This window comes from Rattus rattus, chromosome 1 (genome assembly GCF_011064425.1).
Source record: "Rattus rattus isolate New Zealand chromosome 1, Rrattus_CSIRO_v1, whole genome shotgun sequence".
NCBI lineage: Eukaryota > Metazoa > Chordata > Mammalia > Rodentia > Muridae > Rattus > Rattus rattus.
In genome coordinates, this window is record NC_046154.1 from 157,963,148 (window position 1) to 157,985,670 (window position 22,523).

A 22,523-nucleotide genomic window follows, 5' to 3' on the forward strand; every position below is an offset into this window, starting at 1 on the left:
ATAGGACAGAAGGAGATACCAAACAGCCTGGAAGACCCAAAAGGAGCTTTGATGATAGTGACTGGACAGAGTACACTGAGGTTGACTAGGATCTTTTTCTTTAGTCTTTAAACTTCCATCTAAACATAACCCATAATGCCTTCATCACCTGCATATCATTTTTCCTTGTATTCCAAGCTCTGCTTTGGAATATAATAAGAGCCAATTGGCTTCTCAACACACAATAGATTTTCCAGCAATTATTACAAAGTATTTATTGAATAGTTCCCCAGAAAATGTGGCTACTTCAGTCACAGGAATATGGAACAAATCTTGAACCAAATTTTGTCCTAGTTTGGGTTAGTATTACTAGATTAGAGTCAATTTCAAAAACAAGATTGAGTGGGAAGTTGGTATGTCACTTATTTTTTCATATCATAGTTCTTTCTGAAAAATGAAGAGAAGGATTCAGGTTCAGTAGAAAGATGGAGGCAAGCACTAATGTAGAGGCCATGAAGAAGTGTTTCTTATAATCTTCCTTCACTGAGAGTCCTAAGCCTGCATTCTTATATAACATTAGTTGGGCCCTCCCTATCTAACATTAGTTAAGAAAATGCCCTACAACTTTTATTGACATCATTGGCCCTATAGCTCTTGGAAGAAACTTCTCAATTGACATAACATTTGATTGAGCCTTTGCCTTGGCTTTCATCAATGAATCATAATTCAAAATAAACAAGAGGATAGCATCTCATACCTTCCTAAGTTATTCTGTGTCATTTTTTGTCATCAAGGTATCACTAAGATATCATCTTACATTTGCCAATTGATTACATTACTGAAAATGATGTGTGGAAGAAGTGTAATAAAGAGGGAACTTACCGTTTTTCAGCAGACCTTAGTTGCCTATATTGATTCATTTAAGTATGGGTGTTCTGAGATTTACTCCTTCCACATTGTGATATCAACCAGATTTGTCATAATGAAGATTTTCTCCAGCCAGTAATTTGGTTCAAATTTTAGGGGTTATTTAAACACAAGCAATAAATCTTTCGGTCTGGCACTGAAAAGATAAGTGACCATTAAAGTGTTCACTCTGCTGATGCAGACAACCTAATTAGCTTTTTCCAGCAGATACATAAGTTATCTTTGAGCCATCTCAAGAGTTACCCCAAGAAATAATGATCTTCTGCCATTCAGATTTGTGTTTGATTTTGGTAAATATATATTCATTCATATACACAGACACTTTCAGACATACACACACACACACACAGCCAGCCAGCCAGCCAGGCACACAGACACACACACACACACACACACACACACACACACACACACACACTCACACCAGAAAAACACGTAACGTAAAAAATGAAAACTTGTGACTAATGTAGTATGTTTTGACTTACACATTTTTATTTTTAAAGAGATACATTTTAGTTATCTGCTACTCACCTGGTATTTGTGCATTCATAATGAGAATGAAGTGGACTCTAAAATAGAACCGGGATATTCTTATGTTAGAATGAGAATTAAGGAAAATGTGAAGAGACAGCACTGCTGTCAGTAATGTGTCCATGTAATCAAAACCATAATCCTTTTTTAACTCTTCTTTTATTATTTATTTTTTTAATTTTATTTTTCTTGGATACTTTATGTATTTGTATTTCTAATGTTATCCCCTTCCCCTTCTTCCATACCCAATGCCCCTCCCCCTGCTTCCACTCCCACCCACTCACTCCCACCTCAATGCTCTGTCATTCCCCTACATTGAGGAAATGAGAGTTCATAGGACTAAGGTCTTTTTTCTCTATTGATGTTGGACAATTACATCCTCTATGACATATGTGGCTGGAGCCCTGGGTACTCATTGGTTGGTGGTTTAGACCCTGGGAGCTCTGGAAGGGTCTGGTTGGTTGATATTGTTGTTATGCCTATGGGGTTGCAAACCCTTTCAGTTCCTTCAGTCTTTTCTCTAAATCGTTCATTGGGGTCCCCATGTTCAAAACTATGATTATTATGTTCCCTGTGTTGTCACCTTGCATTTCAGTGGAATGAGACACAATAATGTACATAAAATTTCTTGATCAATATCATAACAAATTCATTGCATAAACAATGATTTGCAGGTTATGTAAAATATGTTGTACAGTATTCATAGTAAGCAAATTAACATGAAAATAAAATATTGTCTACACTATAGCACAAAGTATTTACCCACAGTAAAACTGTCTTATGGGGTAGAAAATAATCCCTGCTTGTAATATATTTGTTCAGTAACTTCATACGATTAACATAGAGATTCTCAGCAGATATTAAGTTGTTTAGATAATTTCTATATATAAACTCATGTCAGAAAAAGTAAATGTGTGACGCTTATCTGCAAGGAGCATACTGCAGATATATTAATTCAATTTTCAATCATGGATAAACAGAAAGCAGTAGCAAATGCAATCATAATTAAGATAAAAGTAGTAACCTGATTTCTACAATGAAGTTAAGATATGGATCTCAAGTGATAAATTCACCTTGACAGTTGGTTACCCAGGAATGAGATAAAAAAAAGTGTCTGAAATGGGCAAAATTTTGTGTGTAGATGTTTATGTATCATAGAGCGATCTCTGAATGAGGAGATCCATAGGAAAGCAAGTAGCGGGTAAACATTACAGTTATTGTATTAAGTTTTATGAAGCCTGGTGTTTCACTCAACTAGGTTATTGATGGCTGACATGAGTCTTTCCTTGCCTGGTTTATCTTTTTCCAGTAATGAGTTCCTCCAAAGTAATATGTGTATATTACTTTCCAGGGCTCCCATATGATCACTTTCTTGGTAAACTGTTGTGTGAAGAAACACAAGAGAGTCCAAATCTGGGATCTTGCAGTCTTAGAGGAAATAATTTTAATTCTGCCTGGAGGGGAGGATTATGTTCTTTTATATAATGACCTGTTTTTTTAACTGTGTATGGGACTGAAGAATAATGTGCATTGGAACTCTCCAAGGATTGTGGAAATGGTTCTGGTAAATTTCTTAAGCTGATTAGAGTTACATATTCAGTCATCAAGTGATAAACATCATAAGGATATGCACACACACACACACACACACACACAATTGGAGAAAGAAAGAGAAAGAGACAGATGCACACACACACACATACACTCTAGCATATATATGCTACACAAAGGGACTTAATACTTCAAGACTTAGATCACAGCTGAAATATCTATTAATATGCTATTCTCTTGGCTTTTTATTTCCTGGTTTTTACAGATGCCAACTCTCATCTGCATCATTGCATTCCCTTCCTGCTTTAGTGATACAAAACACTATTTATATCAAGATGGGACTGTAATAATTGGTGCATTTTTACCTATTTTTCAATTATGCCCAGTGAAAGAAACAGTGAATTGGAAAATATTACATTTTGATGTAGAACATGTATTAAGGTAAGTGTTTTTAATTGATACCCTCTTTTTAAATATTCAAGTGTTTCAGGTTAAGTGTGGAAATTAACACTATTGTATACATTTTCCATCACGAGCCTCTGTATCATCTCTTCCACGATGCTCTCTTTAATTTTTTTTTTTTGTTGAATGCTCTTGATCTTTCAAGTGGGAAGGGAAGAAAAAGATTTGGTTTCAGAGTTTTATGGTTTGATTAGATAGGTAGAATTTTTCTACCTTCCCCTCTGCTCTCTCTAATTCCTTGCATTCTGAGCACATACAATGACTTCTCTATAGTAGAATGGTTGCTGAGGCACACCAGTCCACGAAATTGAAAAATATCAGTCATGAGTCTGTTGGAGCAGGTAATATCTTTGAAATCTGTGACTTTGGATTTCCTCCTCAGGTTCCAGTTTAATAATTGTTGTTTGTTTCAGCCACCTCTGTTTTGGGTGCAGTAAGGTAAGAACTACAACTGTATGCAACTTCACTTCTATTTTGTATCCTTAACATTTTGGAAAATTGAATGCAAATATTTTCACCTCTTTTTTATCATATATTTTAAACCAAGTTCCACCCACTCAATCCATGATTACATTATTCATTTACTTGATTTTATGGATTATTCATATAGACATTTTCTATGAGATATGTTCACTGCATGTTTATCCTTAGATCATCTTAAATATATAGGGATAACACATCTGAATGGACAGTTTTTTCCAGTTACATTGGTGAACATATTAATAAAATTCAATAGTCAATTATTTCAAATGAAATAAAATGTATTTCATAACATACAGGTATTTCTATACCTGTAGGAAATACTAAAATTAAATATTAGAAATGGAGAAACAAAACATGTATCCAACACTGAAGTCAATGTGGGGAAATAAAAATAAACAATGAATGTCCAGCTCATGGTCAATTGACAGAAAATTTCTAAAACAGGAAGGATTCTGGGGAAATTGACAATGGAACATTTTGCTAAGATTGTAGTATGCTGACAATTATCTGATAAGGTCAGTGGATAGGGGAAATAGCACAGAAGTAAAATGTGATTAGATTGTGCGGACATCTTTTCATATTTGAAATAGAAAACATGATCAGAGTAGTCCAATTTTCAAACTAGGTGAAATATTTCATGTGTAACTCTACAAGTCACAGAGGTGTGTGTATGCATGTGTGTGTGTTTGTGTGTGTGTGTTTGTCGTTGTTGTTTTGATTTGATTTTTAGGTTTTCAAGGAATAAGGCTGCACATGTTTCTGATTTTCCTCTGCCTTGCAGTATCCCCTCCTTAGTCTACACTGCATACTCTGCCATGTCTCTACAGACAGTATATCAGTACCAGTCTGGAGAGCATTAGCAAATGATTGCTCTTACATAGGGTTGCAGGTAATGGGTTACTTTACACTATTTGTCATTCTATGGGGTTGCTGTCCCCTTCAGTTCCTCCAGTCTTTTCATTGTCTTCCACAGGGGTCAGCAACCTCTGTCCAATGGTTGGATATAAGTGTCTGTATTTGTCTCAGTCAGCTCCTGGTAAAATCTCTCATAGGACAGTTACACCAGGCTCCTGTCTGTAAGCTCAACAAAGCAACAGTAATAGTCTTAGGGTTTGGTGCCTGCAACTGGGATAGATTCCAGCTTTTCACCAGAGGGTATTTCCTTCATTCTCTGCTGGATTTTTGCCCCTACATTTCTTATAGACAGTAATAATTCTTGATCAAAACATTTGAAGGTAGGTTGTTAACCTCACCTCTCCACTGGGGTCCTTTCAATGTACTGGAGCCTGTCTCTTCAGGTTCCATCTGTTCCATGTTAGACATTTTGGCTAAGGTCACCCACACTGAATCTTGGGCAGCTCTTACATCCCATGACTCTGTGATAATCTATAGGTTCCCCCACATGCACTCGTGGCAGTTGTATATTTCCATTCATTTCTTTTGTCTCTCTCTATACCTAATTTTCCCAACCCCCAACCCCCTCATTTTCTTCCCACTCAACTCTCCTACACGGGTGCCTCCCTCCCTTTGCCTTGATTATCTTTCTGCTTCTAAATTGAATGGAAGCATGTTTACTTCAGCATTCCTCCTTGTTAAAATTCTAATGGCCAATTGGTTGTATCACAGATATTATCTACATTTTGGCGTGAGTGACTTTGTAGCATGGGTGCACCTTTGGGCTGGGTTACCTCACTCAGGAGTATATTTTCTAGTTCCATCCATTTGCCTAAGAAAATTATGACATCCTTGTTTTAAATAGCTGAATAGTATTCCATTGTGTAATTGAACCCCATTTTCTGTATCCATTCTACTATTGTGGGACATCTGGGTTGTTTCAACCATCTAGTTATTACAAATAAGGCAGCGATAAACATAGTGGTATGCGTGTCACTGTGGTATGGTAGGGAATCTTGTGGGTATATGCCCAAGTGTAACAGTTGATGGAGAGCCAGCACCCCAGGCCTGCACTGGGTCCAGATTGAGACCATAAGGAACACATGCCAGTGGCTTTGTGGAGGTTATTTTATTCAATTATATTTCAAATGGCCTTGTACAGTTTCCTTTGAACAAACACTCTATTTCCTCCCACTTCCCACTCCTATCAGAGTGCTCACCCACCTGTCCACCCAATCCTGTCTTAGAATGGTAGCATTCCTTTACCCTGGGTAATTGAGCCTCCATAGGACCTAGGGTCTCCCCTGCCAGTAATGCCCAATAAGGCAATCCTCTGCTACATATCCAAATAAAGGCATGGGGCCTTGTGTCTACTCTATGATTGGTGGTTTAGTCCCTAAGGGCTTTGTGGGGGAGTCTAGTTGGTTAATATTGTTGCAAACCTCTTTAGCTTTTACAGTCTTTGCCCTAATTTTTCCATTGTTTTCCCCATGCTCTGTTCAATGTTTGGCTGTGTATTTGCATCTGTATTTGTCAGGCTCCTGTCTTCACATATATCTATCTCCAATGTTCTTAGAACCCTCTGTATTGATTTTCAGAGTGGTTGTACCAGTTTCCAATCCTACCAGGAATAGGAGAGCGTTCCTCTTTCTCTATTTGCTAACATGTTCTATCACTAGAGTTTTTTATATTAGCCATTCTGATTGGTATAAGGTAGAATTTATGGGTTGTTTTGCTTTGCATTTCCATGATGACTAAAGACAGTAAACATTTCTTTAAGTGAATCTGGGGCATTTGAGATTCCTCTGTTGACAATACTCTGTACATCTGTGGTACATCTATGTGTACCGCATTTTTAAATTTGGGTTATTTTGTTTTGTGAATTTTAACTTTTTAAGTTCTTAATGCATTTTGGATTTTTGTCCTCTATGAAATGTAGTGTTAGTATAGATCTTTTCCCATTTTGTGGGTTGCTGATTTGTCCTGTTGACGGTGTCATTTGCCTTACAGAAGGTTTTCAGTTTCAAGAGGTTCCACTAATCAATTGTTTTTCTTTGAGATCAAGTCATAGGTGTTTGGTTCAGGAAAACTTTCCTGTGCCCACACATCTATAGTAACTTCTCACTTTTTTTTCTATTATATTCAGGGTATATGGCTTTATGTTGCACTCTTTTATCAACTTGGATTTTAGCTTTGTGCAGGGTTATAAATAGAAACAATATGCATTCTTTTGAATTCAGACTCCTAGTTAGACAATCAGCATTTGCTACATATGCTTTTTATTTTCCATTGTATTGTTTTGATTTCTTTGTCAAAGATCAAGAACTGTCCATAGGTGTGTGGGTTTATTTCTGAGTCTCTGATTTTATTCCAGTGTTCAACCACTCTTTCTCTATACCAATGTTATGCGACTTTTATCACTATCGATCTGTAGTACAGATGGCTACTATTGGTTTCTTCTTGGAAACATTTGTTTGGAAAACTGTTTCCCAGACCTTTACTCTAAGGTAGTATGTTTTATTTCTGGAAGGGAGGGTTTTTTGGGGGCGCAGCCAAATGATGCATCCTAAGTACATATCCAGTATATTAGCCTGTGTCCTTTTTATTGAAGAATTGAGTTCTTTGATTTTGAGAGATATTAAAGACCAATGATTGTCAGTTCCTGTTACTTTTGTTGTTGGAAATTGTATTACATAAGTGTGTGTGTGTGTGTGTGTGTGTGTGTGTGTGTGTTTGTATGTGTTTGTGTGTATGTGATGTTCTTTTGGTTTGCTTTGAGATAATTAATTACTTGTTTTTTCTTATGTATGGTTATATGCCTTGTATTGAAACTTTCATTTTTGTATCCTCTCTATGTCTAGATTAGTAGAAAAGATAATTGTTTCAATTTGGTTTTGATATGAAATATCTTGGTGTTTCCATTTATTATGATTGAGAGTTTTACTGCATATATTAGCCTGTTTGCTTATGCATGCGTAACATCTGTCCAAGACCTTTTGACTTTGTGAGTCTGTGTTGAGAAGTGTGATGTAATTCTGACAAGTCTGCTTTATATGTTACTTGGTATTTTTCCATACAGCTTTTAATATACTTCCCTTGTTCTGTGTATTTAGTGTTTTGATTATTATGTTGTGGGAGGAGTTTCCCATTTGGTTCAATACATTTAGTGTTCTGTAAGTTTCCTATACATTCATGGTCATCTGTTTAAATTAGGTAAGTTTTTTTTTCCAGGAATTCATTTAAAATGTTCTCTAGGTCTATGAATTGTTTATCTTTACCCTCTTCTATTCCTGTTCCATTCCTAAAATTTTGTCTATTCCTTGTGCTCCTAATTTTATGGATGTTGGTGTTAGGAACGTTTTTTATTTTCCATTTTCCATTTCCTTTGAACAATATATTAATATCTCTTATGTTGTGTTCTACAACTGAGATGACCTCTCCCATCTCTTGTTTCCTGTTGGTGATGCTCATGTATTTAATTCTTGTTCTTATTTCTGGGGTTTCCAACTCCAATGTTACCTATATTTGTGATTTCTTGATTGTTCATATTTCAGTGTTTAGAACTTGGATGATCTTGTTCAATTCCTTTTTTTTTGTTTGATTGTATTCTCCTGCATTTCCTAAATCGAGTTATTTGTTTTCTCTTTAAATGCTGTAGTTTGTCTATTTTCCTGTATTTATCTAAGGGAATTACTTTTATCCTCCTTAAAGTCCTGTATCATCTTTATATGATAGGATTTTAGGTTAGAATCTTGATTTTTCAGATATGTTAGGGCTTGCTGTGGTAGGAGAAATGGGATCTACTGATTACAGTGCTATTGGCTTCTGTTGGTTAGATTTTTGTGCTTGCCTTTCACCATCTTGTTATCTCTGGTGTTAACTGACCTGGGTGTCCCAGAATGGAGCATGGATTTTTGGAGACAGATAGAGCTGTTTGTTACAAGTTAGAACAGACCTCCTTGAGTCATGCAGTGTTGTCTTAGGTTAGGGCCAGCTTCCTATATTCCTGGTCAGATGGATATCCTGTGTCTCTGTTTAGAGCAGCCTTTCTGTGTTCATTCTTAAGGCAGACCCTTGGAATGCAGACAAATCTGTGGGAACCTATAGTGATCTCCCATGGATCCAGGTGAAAGTACACACTGGAAGCACTTTTGGACTCTTACAAAGCAGGATAGTTCCCATATCTGCTGAGATGTGTGTGGGTCCCAGCTGGTGCAAATATTAGGGTGGGGTGTCTCACCATTGTCCCTGATTTGGGCAGATTTCCTGGGAGACAGACAGGCTTTGTAATTTGTTGTAGCAGGCACTCAAATCTGCCAATAAGCTATTTATAAAACATAGCATTGTTGTATGCTACATTTTAAAAATCATTGCTTCATCCCCAAAGCTGTCTGTGTTACCTAGATGCTCAAATTTCGTAGATTGTAGTGAAATTATCATTAGTTAACAGCTAATATGAGTGTGAGCCATGTGTTTATTCCGTATCTGGGTAACCTCACACAGGATGATTTTTTTCTAGATCCAAAGTCCATGATATCATTTTTTAAATTGCTGACTAACATTATGTAATATTGAGGGGGATCTATATTGTTTCTGAATCTGGATTTTATCTATTAAGCTGCTAAAAATATCGTTGAGCAAGTGTCCTTTGTATGATGTAGATTACTGGTTCTTGAGGTTGAACAATCCTCCTCACATGTCTATGAAGTTTGCACAATATCAATAAGTGCAATGGTTTTCCAAAGAATGAGAAAAATTTCAAAACTTTCAGTCTTACATTTATGAACTTTTTTATATTCCAGTGTTTCATTGAAATGGTGGTCCCTCCAGAGTATGGCTCTCTTTTCCCATAAAGAGTCCTATATTTTAAATATATTGGGCTAAGTGTTCATAGTTTATTTTGACCTACAGACCTGGCTGTCTTATTTAATAGTGTAGTCCTGTTATTTTAACTACCATTTCTTTACCCTGCCTTCTAGATGCTCTCACTGGTGTGCTTCAAATTTAGTTACTTTTAATAATAATGTGTCTTCAAAGTGTTCTTTTTTCAAAATTTTTCATTTTCATTTAGATTAGGGTTATTGTATATCAAGGGCTTGTCTGTCACCCATGATGTGGTCTGGTTTGGAATTCACAGGTTTACCTGCTTTTACATTGTAAAGGTGAAGACTGTAGAGATATAGTTGCACTCTCAGAATAATAATACACTTTTGCTTTTTAATATTTTAAAATTTAAAAATTGTATTTATACATTTTGTACAGGATATTTTATGTATTTTCATTTCAAATGTTAACCATTTTCTGGGTTTCCCCTCTAGAGGCACTCTATCCCATCTACCCTTCCCCTGCTCTCCTTCCCACCCACTCACTCCCAACTCACAGCCTAGTATTAACTTTTACTGTATAATCTAGTCTACACAGGACTAAGGACCTCCCCTCCCATTGATACCTGACAATGCCATACTCTGGTACTTGTGCACCTAAAGCCACGGGTCACTTCATGTGTACTCTTTGGATGATGGTTTAGTCCCTAGGAGCTTTAGGGTGTCCAGTTGGTTGGTATTGTTCTTCCTATTGAGTTGCAAAAACCTTCAACTCCTTCAGTCCTTTTTCTAACTCCTCTGTTGGCATCCTCATACTCATTCCAATAATTAGCTGTGAGCATCTGCCTCTGTATTTGTCATGCTCTGGTAGAGCCTCTCAGGAGACAGCTATAAAATGCTCTTTTTGCAAACAATTCTTGGCATCACCAATAGTGTCTAGGATTGTTGTCCTTGTATGGGATGGGTCCATAGATAGGGCAGTCTCTGGATGGTCTTTCCTTCAAACTCTGCTTATCTAGGGTGATTACAAACTAGCTTAATGTGGCAAATCATGTGACTATGTCCTGAATGTGGTCAGTTCTAGCTGTCTCTATCTTCTCCTCTTCACATCCATCCTTTCATCTGTGTTTCCTGCTGGCAAACATTCTGTTTTGCCTTTTTTCTTCCCAGCATCCTTATCTTTCCCAGAATTTCTTCAGTCTACTTTGTGCTCAGTTATTACATTTCAGATCTTTGTTATATACAATAAATAAATGAGGTAGAACAAATGTTCACAAAATATAAGAACTGTGATGGGAAAGAGAAATATCAATATCAATATTGCCCAAACTTACACTTTGCTGTCTGCCAGTTTAATAATCCCCAATCTCATACACTAAGACATGCCTTCAAACATCGTAATACTTCCTAGAGAGATACTACTAATTCTAAGCAATTTTTTTCAGAAGAACTCAACTGTTAGATTTCAATTTCTGTAGGAAATGTAATTGACAATTTTTTCTTTTTTTTCCTCCATCTTTATTAAACTGGGTATTCCTTATTTACATTTCAATTGTTATTCCCTTTCTCAGATTCCAGGCCAACATCTCCCTAACCCCTCACCCTCCATTTCTATATGGGTGTGCCCCTCCGCATCCTCCCCCCATTACTGCCCTACCCCGAACAATGTCTTTCATTGGGGGTTCAGTTTTGGCTGGACCAAAGACTTCTCTTTCCACTGGTGCTCTTATTAGGCTATTCATTGATACCTATATAGTTGGAGCACAGGGTCAGTCCATGTATAGTCTTTGGGTAGTAGCTTAGTTGCAGGAAGCTCTGGTTGGCTGACATTGTTGTTCAGATGGGGTCTCAAGCCCCTTCAATCTCTTTCAGTCCTTTTTCAGAATCCTTCAAATGGGGTCCCATTCTCAGATCCGCGGTTTGCTGCTGGCATTTGCCTATGTATTTGCTGTATTCTGGCTGTGTCTCTCAGGATAGATCTACATCCGGTTCCTATCAGCCTTCACTTCTTTGCTTCAACCATGTTATCTAGTTTGGTGGCTATCTAAGTATGGGCCACATGTGGATCAGGCTCTGAATGGGCGTTCCTTCAAACTCTGTTCTAAACTATGCCTCCCTATTCCCTCTCAAGGTATTCTTGTTCCCCTTTTAAAGAAGGAAGGAAGCACTCGTGTTTTGGTCATCATTCTAGAGTTTCATATGTTCTGTGCATTTAGGGTAATTTGAGCATTTCGGCTAATATCCACTTACCAATGAGTGCATACCATGTGTGTTTTTCTGTGATTGGGTTACCTCACGCAGGATGATATTTTACAGTTCCATCCATTTGCCTATGAATTTCATAAAGTCATTGTTTTTGATTGCTGAGTAGTATTCCATTGTGTAGTTGTACCACATTTTCTGTATCCATTCCACTGTTGAAGGGCATCTGAGTTCTTTCCAGTTTCTGGCTAGTATAAATAAGGGTGCTATGAACATAATGGAGCATGTGTCTTTGTTAAATGATGGGGCATCTTCTGGGTATATGCCCAAGAGAGGTATAGCTGGGTCCTCAGGTAGTTCAAGATCCAATTTTCTGAGGAACCTCCAGACTGATTTCCAGAATGGTTGTACCAGTCTGCAATCCCACCAAAAATGGAGAAGTGTTCTCCACATCCTCGCCAGCATTTGCTGTCGCTTGAGTTTTTGATCTTAGCCATTCTGACTGGTGTGAGGTGGAATCTCAGGGTTGTTTTGCTTTGCATTTCCCTTTTGACTAAAGATGTTGAACATTTCTTTAGGTGCTTCTCAGCCATTTGGCATTTCTCAGCTGTGAATTCTCTGAACCCCATTTTCTAATAGGGTTATTTGTCTTCTTGCAGTCTAACTTCCTGAGTTCCTTGTATATTTTTGATATGAGCCCTCTATCAGTTGTAGGATTGGTAAACATCTTTTCCCAATCTGTTTGTTGCCGTTTTGTCCTAACCACAGCATTCTTTACCTTAGAGAAGCTTTGTAGTTTTATGAGATCCCATTGTCGATTTTTGATCTTAGAGCATGAGCCATTGGTGTTTTGTTCAGGAAATTTTTTCCAGTAACCATGTGTTCCAGATGCTTCCCTAGTTTTTCTTCTATTAGTTTGAGTGTATCTGGTTTGATGTGCAGGTCCTTGATCCACTTGGACTTAAGCTTTGTACAGGGTGATAAGCATGGATCGATCTGCATTCTTCTACATGCTGAACTCCAGTTGAACCAGCACCATTTGCTGAATATGCTATCTTTTTTCCATCGGATGGTTTTGGCTCCTTTGTCAAAAATCAAGTGACCATAGGTGTGTGGGTTCATTTCTGGGTCTTCAATTCTATTCCACTGCTCTATTTTCCTGTTCCTGTACCAATACCACACAGGTTTTATCACTCTTGCTCTGTAATACTGCTTGAATTCTGGGATAGTGATTCTCCAGGAAGTCATTTAGCATTGAGGATAGTTTTAGCTCTCTTGGGTTTTTTGTTATTCCAGATAAAGTTGCAAATTGTTCTGTCTAATTCTTTAATGAATTGGGATGGAATTTTGATGGGGATTGCATTGAATCTTCAGAGGCTTGAAGTTCTTTTCATAAAAAACTATCACTAGCTTGGTTAGAGTCACACTGAGGTATTTTATATTATTTGGGGCTATTATGAAGGGTGTCATTACCCTAATTTCTTTCTCAGCTTGTTTTCTTTTGTGTAGAGGAAGGTTACTGATTTATTTCAGTTAATTTTATACCCAGCCATTTTGGTCAAGTTTTTTTTTTCATGTTTAGTAGTTCTCTGGTGGAACTTTTGGGATCACTTAAATATACAATCATAGCATCTGCAAATAGTGATATTTGGACTTGTTTCTTTCTAATCTCTATACCTTTGATTTCCTTTTGTTGGCTAGGACTTTGAGAACAATATTGAATAAGTAGGCAGAGAGTGGGCAGCCTTGTCTAGTCTCTGATTTTAGTTGGATTGTTTCAAGTTTCTCTCCATTAAGTTGAAAGTTAGCTACAGGTTTGCTGTATATGGCTTTTACTGTGTTTAGGTATAGACCTTGAAATCCTGTTCTTTCCAGGACTTTTTTAATGAAGGGGTGCTGAATTTTGTCAAATGTTTTCTCAGCAGCTAATGAAATGGTCATGTAGTTTTTATCTTTCAGTTTGTTTATATAGTGGATTATGTTGATGGTTTTCCATATATTAAACCATCCCTGCATCCCTTGAATGATCATCCTACTTGATCATGATGGATGATTGTTTTGATGTGCTCTTGGATTCGGTTTGCAAGAATGTTTTTGAGTATCTTTCTGTCGATATTCATGAGAGAAATTGGTCTGAAGATCTCTTTCTTTGTTGGGACTTTGTGTGGTTTAGGTATAAGAGGAATTTTGGCTTCATAGAAGGAATTTGACAGCGCTCCATCTGTTTTAATTTTGTGAAATAGTTTGGTTAGTATTGGTATGAGGTCTTCTATTAAGGTCTGATAGAATTCTGCACTAAACCCATCTGGACCTGGGCTCTCTTTGGTTGGGAGACCTTTAATGACTGCTTCTATTTCATTAGGAGTTATGGGGTTGTTTAACTGGTTTATCTGTTCCTGATTTAACTTCGGTACCTGGTATCTGTCTAGGAAATTGTACATTTCCTGCAGATTTTCAAGTTTTGTTGAATATAGGCTTTTATAGTAGGATCTGATGATTTTTTTTGAGTTTCCTATGATTCTGTAATATGTCTCCCTTTTCATTTCTGATTTTGTTAATTTGGACACATTCTCTGTTTCCCCTCGTTAGTCTGGCTAAGTCTTTAGCTATATTGTTGATTTTCTCAAAGAGCCAACTTTTGGATCTATTGATTCTTTGTATGGTCCTTTTTTTTTCTACTTGGTTGATTTTAGCTCTGAGTTTGATTATTTTCTGCCTTCTACTCCTGCTGCGTGTATTTGCTTCTTTTTGTTCTAGAGCTTTTAGGTGTGCGGTCAAGCTGCTGATATATGCTCTCTCCTGTTTCTTTCTGCAGGCATTCAGAGCTATGGGCATTCCACTTAGTACAGCTTACATTGTGTCCCATAAGTTTGGGTATGTTGTACCTTCACTTTCATGAATTTTTAAGAAATGTTTAATTTCTTTCTTTATTTCTTCCTTGACCAGGTTATCATTGAATAGCGCATTGCTCAACTTCCATGTTTATGTGGCCGTTCTTCCCTTATTGTTATTGAAGACCAGCTTTAGCTTATGGTGGTCTTATAGGATACATGGGATTATTTCTATCTTTCTGTATCTGTTGAGGTCTGTTTTATGACCAATTATATGGTCAATGTTGGAGAAATTACCATATGGTGGTGAGAAGAAGGTATATCCTTTTGTTTTAGGATAGAATGATCTATAAATATCTGTTAAGTCCATTCAGTTCATGACTTCTCTTAGTCTGCCTATATCTCTGTTTAATTTCTGTTTCCATGATCTGTCCATTGATGAGAGTGGGGTGTTGAAATCTCCTAATATTTTTCTGTGAGGTGCAATGTATTCTTTGATTTTTAGTAAGTTTTCTTTTATGTATGTAGGTACCCTTGTATTTGGAGCAGAGTTATTTAGGATTGAGAGTTCATCTTGGTGGATTTTTCCTTTGATTAATATGAAGTGCCCTTCCATATCTTTTTTGATGACTTTTAGTTGAAAGTCGATTTTATTCGATATTAGAATGGCTACTCCAGGTGGGAGAGAGACCTCACCGCCTGGTCAGGTGGGCACTCCTGAGGCTGCAGAGCGGAAGAGACCACCAACACTGCCCACCCCTGCCCACATCCCTGGCCCAAGAGGAAACTGTATAAGGCCTCTGGGCTCCCGTGGGAGAGGGCCCAGGAGCGGCAGGACCCCTGCCTGAGACACCGCCGGAACCTGAAGGAAACAGACCGGATAAACAGTTCTCTGCACCCAAATCCCGTGGAAGGGAGAGCTAAACCTTCAGAGAGGCAGACACGCCTGCGAAACCAGAAGAGACTGCTCTCTGCACACATTACTGATTCCAGAGGAAAACACCGGAGGCCATCTGGAACCCTGGTGCACGGAGGCCCCCGGAAGAGGCGGCGCAGATCTTCCTGGTTGCTGCCACCGCAGAGAGCCCGTGGGCAGCACCCGCGAGCGAACTTGAGCCTCGGGACCACAGGTAAGACAAACTTTTCTGCTGCAAGTGACCTGCCTGGTGAACTCAAGACACAGGCCCACAGAAACAGCTGAAGACCTGTAGAGGGGAAAAACTACACGCACGAAAGCAGAACACTCTGTCCCCATAACTGGCTGAAAGAAAACAGTAAAACAGGTCTACAGCACTCCTGACACACAGGCTTATAGGACAGTCTAGCCACTGTCAGAAATAGCAGAACAAAGTAACACTAGAGATAATCTGATGGCGAGAGGCAAGCACAGGAACCCAAGCAACAGAAACCAAGACTACATGACATCATCGGAGCCCAATTCTCCCACCAAAACAAACATGGAATATCCAAACACACCAGAAAAGCAAGATCTAGTTTCAAAATCATATTTGATCATGATGCTGGAGGACTTCAAGAAAGACTTGAAGAACTCCCTTAGAGAAACAGAGGAAAACATTAATAAACAAGTAGAAGCCTACAGAGAGGAATCGCAAAAATCCCTGAAAGAATTCCAGGAAAACACAATCAAACAGTTGAAGGAATTAAAAATGGAAATAGAAGCAATCAAGAAAGAACACATGGAAATAACCCTGGATATAGAAAACCAAAAGAAGAGACAAGGAGCTGTAGATACAAGCTTCACCAACAGAATACAAGAGATGGAAGAGAGAATCTCAGGAGCAGAAGATTCCATAGAAATCATTGACTCAACTGTCAAAGATAATGTAAAGCGGAAAAAGCTATGGTCCAAAACATACAGGAAATCCAGGACTCAATGAGAAGATCAAACCTAAGGATAATAAGTATAGAAGAGAGTGAAGACTCCCAGCTCAAAGGACCAGTAAATATCTTCAACAAAATCATAGAAGAAAACTTCCCTAACCTAAAAAAAGAGATACCCATAGGCATACAAGAAGCCTACAGAACTCCAAATAGATTGGACCAGAAAAGAAACACCTCCCGTCACATAATAGTCAAAACACCAAGTGCACAAAATAAAGAAAGAATATTAAAAGCAGTAAGGGAAAAAGGTCAAGTAACATATAAAGGCAGACCTATCAGAATCACACCAGACTTTTTGCCAGAAACTATGAAGGCCAGAAGATCCTGGACTGATGTCATACAGACCCTAAGAGAACACAAATGCCAGCCAGGCTACTGTATCCTGCAAAACTCTCAATTAAAATAGATGGAGAAACCAAGATATTCCATGACAAAACAAAATTTACACAATATCTTTCTACAAATCCAGCACTACAAAGGATAATAAATGGTAAAGCCCAACATAAGGAGGCAAGCTATACCCTAGAAGAGGCAAGAAACTAATCGTCTTGGCAACAAAACAAAGAGAAGAAAAGCACACAAACATAACCTCACATCCAAATATGAATATAACAGGAAGCAATAATCACTATTCCTTAATATCTCTCAACATCAATGGCCTCAACTCCCCAATAAAAAGACATAGATTAACAAACTGGATACATAACGAGGACCCTGCATTCTGCTGCCTACAGGAAACACACCTCAGAGACAAAGACAGACACTACCTAAGAGTGAAAGGCTGGGAAACAACTTTCCAAGCATATGGTCAGAAGAAGCAAGCTGGAGTAGCCATTCTAATATCAAATAAAATTAATTTTCAACCAAAAGTCATCAAAAAAGATAAGGAAGGACACTTTATATTCATCAAAGAAAAAATCCACCAAGATGAACTCTCAATCCTAAATATCTATGCCCCAAATACAAGGGCACCTACATAGGTAAAAGAAACCTTACTAAAGCTCAAAACACACATTGCACCTCACACAATAATAGTAGGAGACTTCAACACCCCACTCTCATCAATGGACAGATCATGGAAACAGAAATTAAACAGAGACGTAGACAGACTAAGAGAAGTCATGAGCCAAATGGACTTCACAGATATTTATAGAACATTCTACCCTAAAGCAAAAGGATATACCTTCTTCTCAGCTCCTCATGGTACTTTCTCCAAAATTGACCATATAATTGGTCAAAAAACGGGCCTCAACAGGTACAGAAAGATAGAAATAATCCCATGCGTTCTATCGGACCACCATGGCCTAAAGCTGGTCTTCAATAACAATAAGGGAAGAATGCTCACATATACGTGGAAATTGAACAATGCTCTACTCAATGATAACCTGGTCAAGGAAGAAATAAAGAAAGAAATTAAAAACTTTTTAGAATTTAACGAAAATGAAGGTACAACATACCCAAACTTATGGGACACAATGAAAGCTGTACTAAGAGGAAAACTCATAGTGCTGAGTGCCTGCAGAAAGAAACAGGAAAGAGCATATGTCAGCAGCTTGACAGCACACCTAAAAGCTCTAGAACAAAAAGAAGCAAATACACCCAGGAGGAGTAGAAGGCAGGAAATAATCAAACTCAGAGCTAAAATCAACCAAGTAGAAACAAAAAGGACCATAGAAAGAATCAACAGAACCAAAAGTTGGTTCTTTGAGAAAATCAACAAGATAGATAAACCCCTAGCCAGACTAACGAGAGGACACAGAGAGTGTGTCCAAATTAACAAAATCAGAAATGAAAAGGGAGACATAACTACAGATTCAGAGGAAATTCAAAAAATCATCAGATCTTAGTATAAAAGCCTATATTCAACAAAACTTGAAAATCTACAGGAAATGGACAATTTCCTAGACAGATACCAGGTACCGAAGTTAAATCAGGAACAGATAAACCAGATAAACAACCCCATAACTCCTAAGGAAATAGAAGCAGTCATTAAAGGTCTCCCAACCAAAAAGAGCCCAGGTCCAGACGGGTTTAGTGCAGAATTCTATCAGACCTTCATAGAAGACCTCATACCAATATTATCCAAACTATTCCACAAAATTGAAACAGATGGAGCACTACCGAATTCCTTCTATGAAGCCACAATTACTCTTATACCTAAACCACACAAAGACCCAACAAAGAAAGAGAACTTCAGACCAATTTCCCTTATGAACATCGACGCAAAAATACTCAACAAAATTCTGGCAAACCGAATCCAAGAGCACATCAAAACAATCATCCACCATGATCAAGTAGGCTTCATCCCAGGCATGCAGGGATGGTTTAATATACGGAAAACCATCAACGTGATCCATTATCTAAACAAACTGAAAGAACAAAACCACATGATCATTTCATTAGATGCTGAGAAAGCATTTGACAAAATTCAACACCCTTCATGATAAAAAGTCCTGGAAAGAATAGGAATTCAAGGCCCATACCTAAACATAGTAAAAGCCATATACAGCAAACCAGTGGCTAACATTAAACTAAATGGAGAGAAACTTGAAGCAATCCCACTAAAATCAGGGACTAGACAAGGCTGCCCACTCTCTCCCTACTTATTCAATATAGTTCTTGAAGTTCTAGCCAGAGCAATCAGACAACAAAAGGAGGTCAAGGGATAGAGATCGGAAAAAGAAGAAGTCAAAAATATCACTATTTGCAGATGATATGATAGTATATTTAAGTGATCCTAAAGTTCCACCAGAGAACTACTAAAGCTGATAAACAACTTCAGCAAAGTGGCTGGGTATAAAATTAACTCAAATAAATCAGTAGCCTTCTCTACACAAAAAAGAGAAACAAGCCGAGAAAGAAATTAGGGAAACGACACCCTTCATAATAGACCCAAATAAAATAAAAAGTACCTCGTGTGACTTAACAAACAAGTAAAAAGATCTGTACAATAAGAACTTCAAGACACTGAAGAAAGAAATTGAAGAAGACCTCAGAAGGTGGAAAGATCTCCCATGCTCATGGATTGGCAGGATTAATATAGTAAAAATGGCCATTTTACCAAAAGCGATCTACAGATTCAATGCAATCCCCATCAAAATACCAATCCAATTCTTCAAAGAGTTAGACAGAACAATTTGCAAATTCATCTGGAATAACAAAAAACCCAGGATAGCTAAAACTATCCTCAACAATAAAAGGACTTCAGGGGGAATCACTATCCCTGAACTCAAGCAGTATTACAGAGCAATAGTGATAAAAACTGCATGGTATTGGTACAGAGACAGACAGATAGACCAATGGAACAGAATTGAAGACCCAGAAATGAACCCACACACCTATGGTCACTTGATTTTTGACAAAGGAGCCAAATCCATCCAATGGAAAAAAGATAGCATTTTCAGCAAATGGTGCTGGTTCAACTGGAGGTCAACATGTAGAAGAATGCAGATCGATCCATGCTTATCACCCTGTACAAAGCTTAAGTCCAAGTGGATCAAGGACCTCCACATCAAACCAGACACACTCAAACTAATAGAAGAAAAACTAGGGAAGCATCTGGAACACATGGGCACTGGAAAAAATTTCCTGAACAAAACACCAATGGCTTATGCTCTAAGATCAAGAATCGACAAATGGGATCTCATAAAACTGCAAAGCTTCTGTAAGGCAAAGGACACTGTGGTTAGGACAAAACGGCAACCAACAGATTGGCAAAAGATCTTTACCAATCCTACAACAGATAGAGGCCTTATATCCAAAATATACAAAGAACTCAAAACGTTAGACCGCAGGGGACAAATAACCCTATTAAAAATGGGGTTCAGAGCTAAACAAAAGAATTCACAGCTGAGGAATGCCAATGGCTGAAAACACCTAAAGAAATGTTCAACATCTTTAGTCATAAAAGGGAAATGCAAATCAAAACAACCCTGAGATTTCACCTCACACCAGTGAGAATGGCTAAGATCAAAAACTCAGGTGACAGCAAATGCTATGAGGATAGGATCTCGGAAAGAGAACACTCCTCCATTGTTGGTGGGATTGCAGACTGGTACAACCATTCTGGAAATCAGTCTGGAGGTTCCTCAGAAAATTGGACATTGAACTGCCTGAGGATCCAGCTATACTCTCTTGGGCATATACCCAAAAGATGCCCCAACATATAAAAAAAGACACGTGCTCCACTATGTTCATCGTAGCCTTATTTATAATAGCCAGAAGCTGGAAAGAACCCAGATGCCCCTCCACAGAGGAATGGATACAGAAAATGTGGTACATCTACACAATGGAATATTACTCAGCTATCAAAAACAATGACTTTATGAAATTTGTAGGCAAATGATTGTAACTGGAAATATCATCCTGAGTGAGCTAACCCAATCACAGAAAGACATACATGGTATGCACTCACTGATAAGTGGCTATTAGCCCAAATGCTTGAATTACCCTAGATGCCTAGAACAAATGAAACTCAAGACGGATGATCAAAATGTGAATGTTCCTCCCTTCTTTAAAAGGGGAACAAGAATACCCTTTGGCAGGAAGAGAGAGCAAAGATTAAAACAGAGACTGAAGGACACCCATTCAGAGCCTGCCCCACATGTGGCCCATATATATACATCCACCCAATTAGACAAGATGGATGAAGCAAAGAAGTGCAGAAGTGTAGATTGCTCCTGAGAGACACAGCCAGAATACAGCAAATACAGAGGCAAATGCCAGCAGCAAACCACTGAACTGAGAATAGGACCCTCGTTGAAGGAATCAGAGAAAGAGCTGGAAGAGCTTGAAGGGGCTCAAGACCCCATATGTACAACAATGCCAAGCAACCAGAGCTTCCAGGGACTAAGCCACTACCTAAAGACTATACATGGACTGACCCTGGACTCTGACCTCATAGGTAGCAATGAATATCCTAGTAAGAGCACCAGTGGAAGAGGAAGCCCTGGGTCCTACTAAGACTGAACCCCCAGTGAACTAGACAGTTGGGGGGAGGGTGGCAATGGGGGGAGGGTGGGGAGGGGAACACCCATAAGGAAGGGGAGGGGGGAGGGGGATGTTTGCCCGGATACCGGGAAAGGGAATAACACTCGAAATGTATATAAGAAATATTCAAGTTAAAAAAAAAAAAAAGAATGGCTACTCCAGCTTGCTTCTTCAGACCATTTGCTTGGAAAGTTGTTTTCCAGCCTTTCAATGTGTGGTAGTGTATGTCTTTGTCTTTGAGGTGTGTTTCCTGTAGGCAGCAGAATGCAGGGCCCTCATTGCATATCCAGTTTGTTAATCTTTGTCTTTTCATTGGGAAGTTGAGCCCATTGACATTGAGAGATATTAAGGAATAATGATTACTACTTCCTGTTATATTCATATTTGGATGTGAGATTATATTTGTGTGCTTTTCTTATCTTTGTTTTGTTTCCAATACGATTAGTTTCTTGCTTTTTCTAGGGTGTTGCTTGCCTCCTTATGTTGGGCTTTACCATTTATTATCCTTTGTAGCGCTGGATTTGTAGAAAGATATTGTGTAAATTTGGTTTTGTCATGGAATATCTTGGTTTCTCCATCTATGTTAAATGAGAGTTTTGCAGGATACCTGGGCTGGCATTTATGTTCTCTTAGGGTCTGTATAACATCTCTCCAGGAGCTTCTGGCTTTCATAGTCTCTGGTGAGAAGTCTGGTGTGATTCTGATAGGTCTGCCTTTATATGTTACTTGACCTTTCTCCCTTACTGCTTTTAAGATTCTTTCTTTATTTTGTGTATTTGGTGTTTTGACTATTATGTGACGGGAGGAGTTTCTTTTCTGGTCCAATCTATTTGGAGTTCTGTAGCCTTCTTGTATGTTTATTGGCATCACTTTCTTTAGGTTAGGGAAGTTTTCTTTTATGATTTTGTTGAAAATATTTAATGGTCCTTTGACCTGGGAGTCTTCACTC

The 22,523-nt window shown here is 38.2% G+C and overlaps 1 protein-coding gene across 1 annotated transcript in view; it reads left to right on the plus strand.

The window, feature by feature from the left end:
• Nucleotides 1–3,214: 3,214 nt before the first annotated feature.
• Nucleotides 3,215–22,523, plus strand: part of LOC116889883 (vomeronasal type-2 receptor 116-like) — a 37,328-nt gene continuing 18,019 nt past the window's right edge. Inside the window, exon 1 of the mRNA XM_032890707.1 lies at nucleotides 3,215–3,421. Coding sequence (XP_032746598.1) covers nucleotides 3,215–3,421 — 207 coding nt within the window. The remainder of the gene's footprint in view (nucleotides 3,422–22,523) is intronic.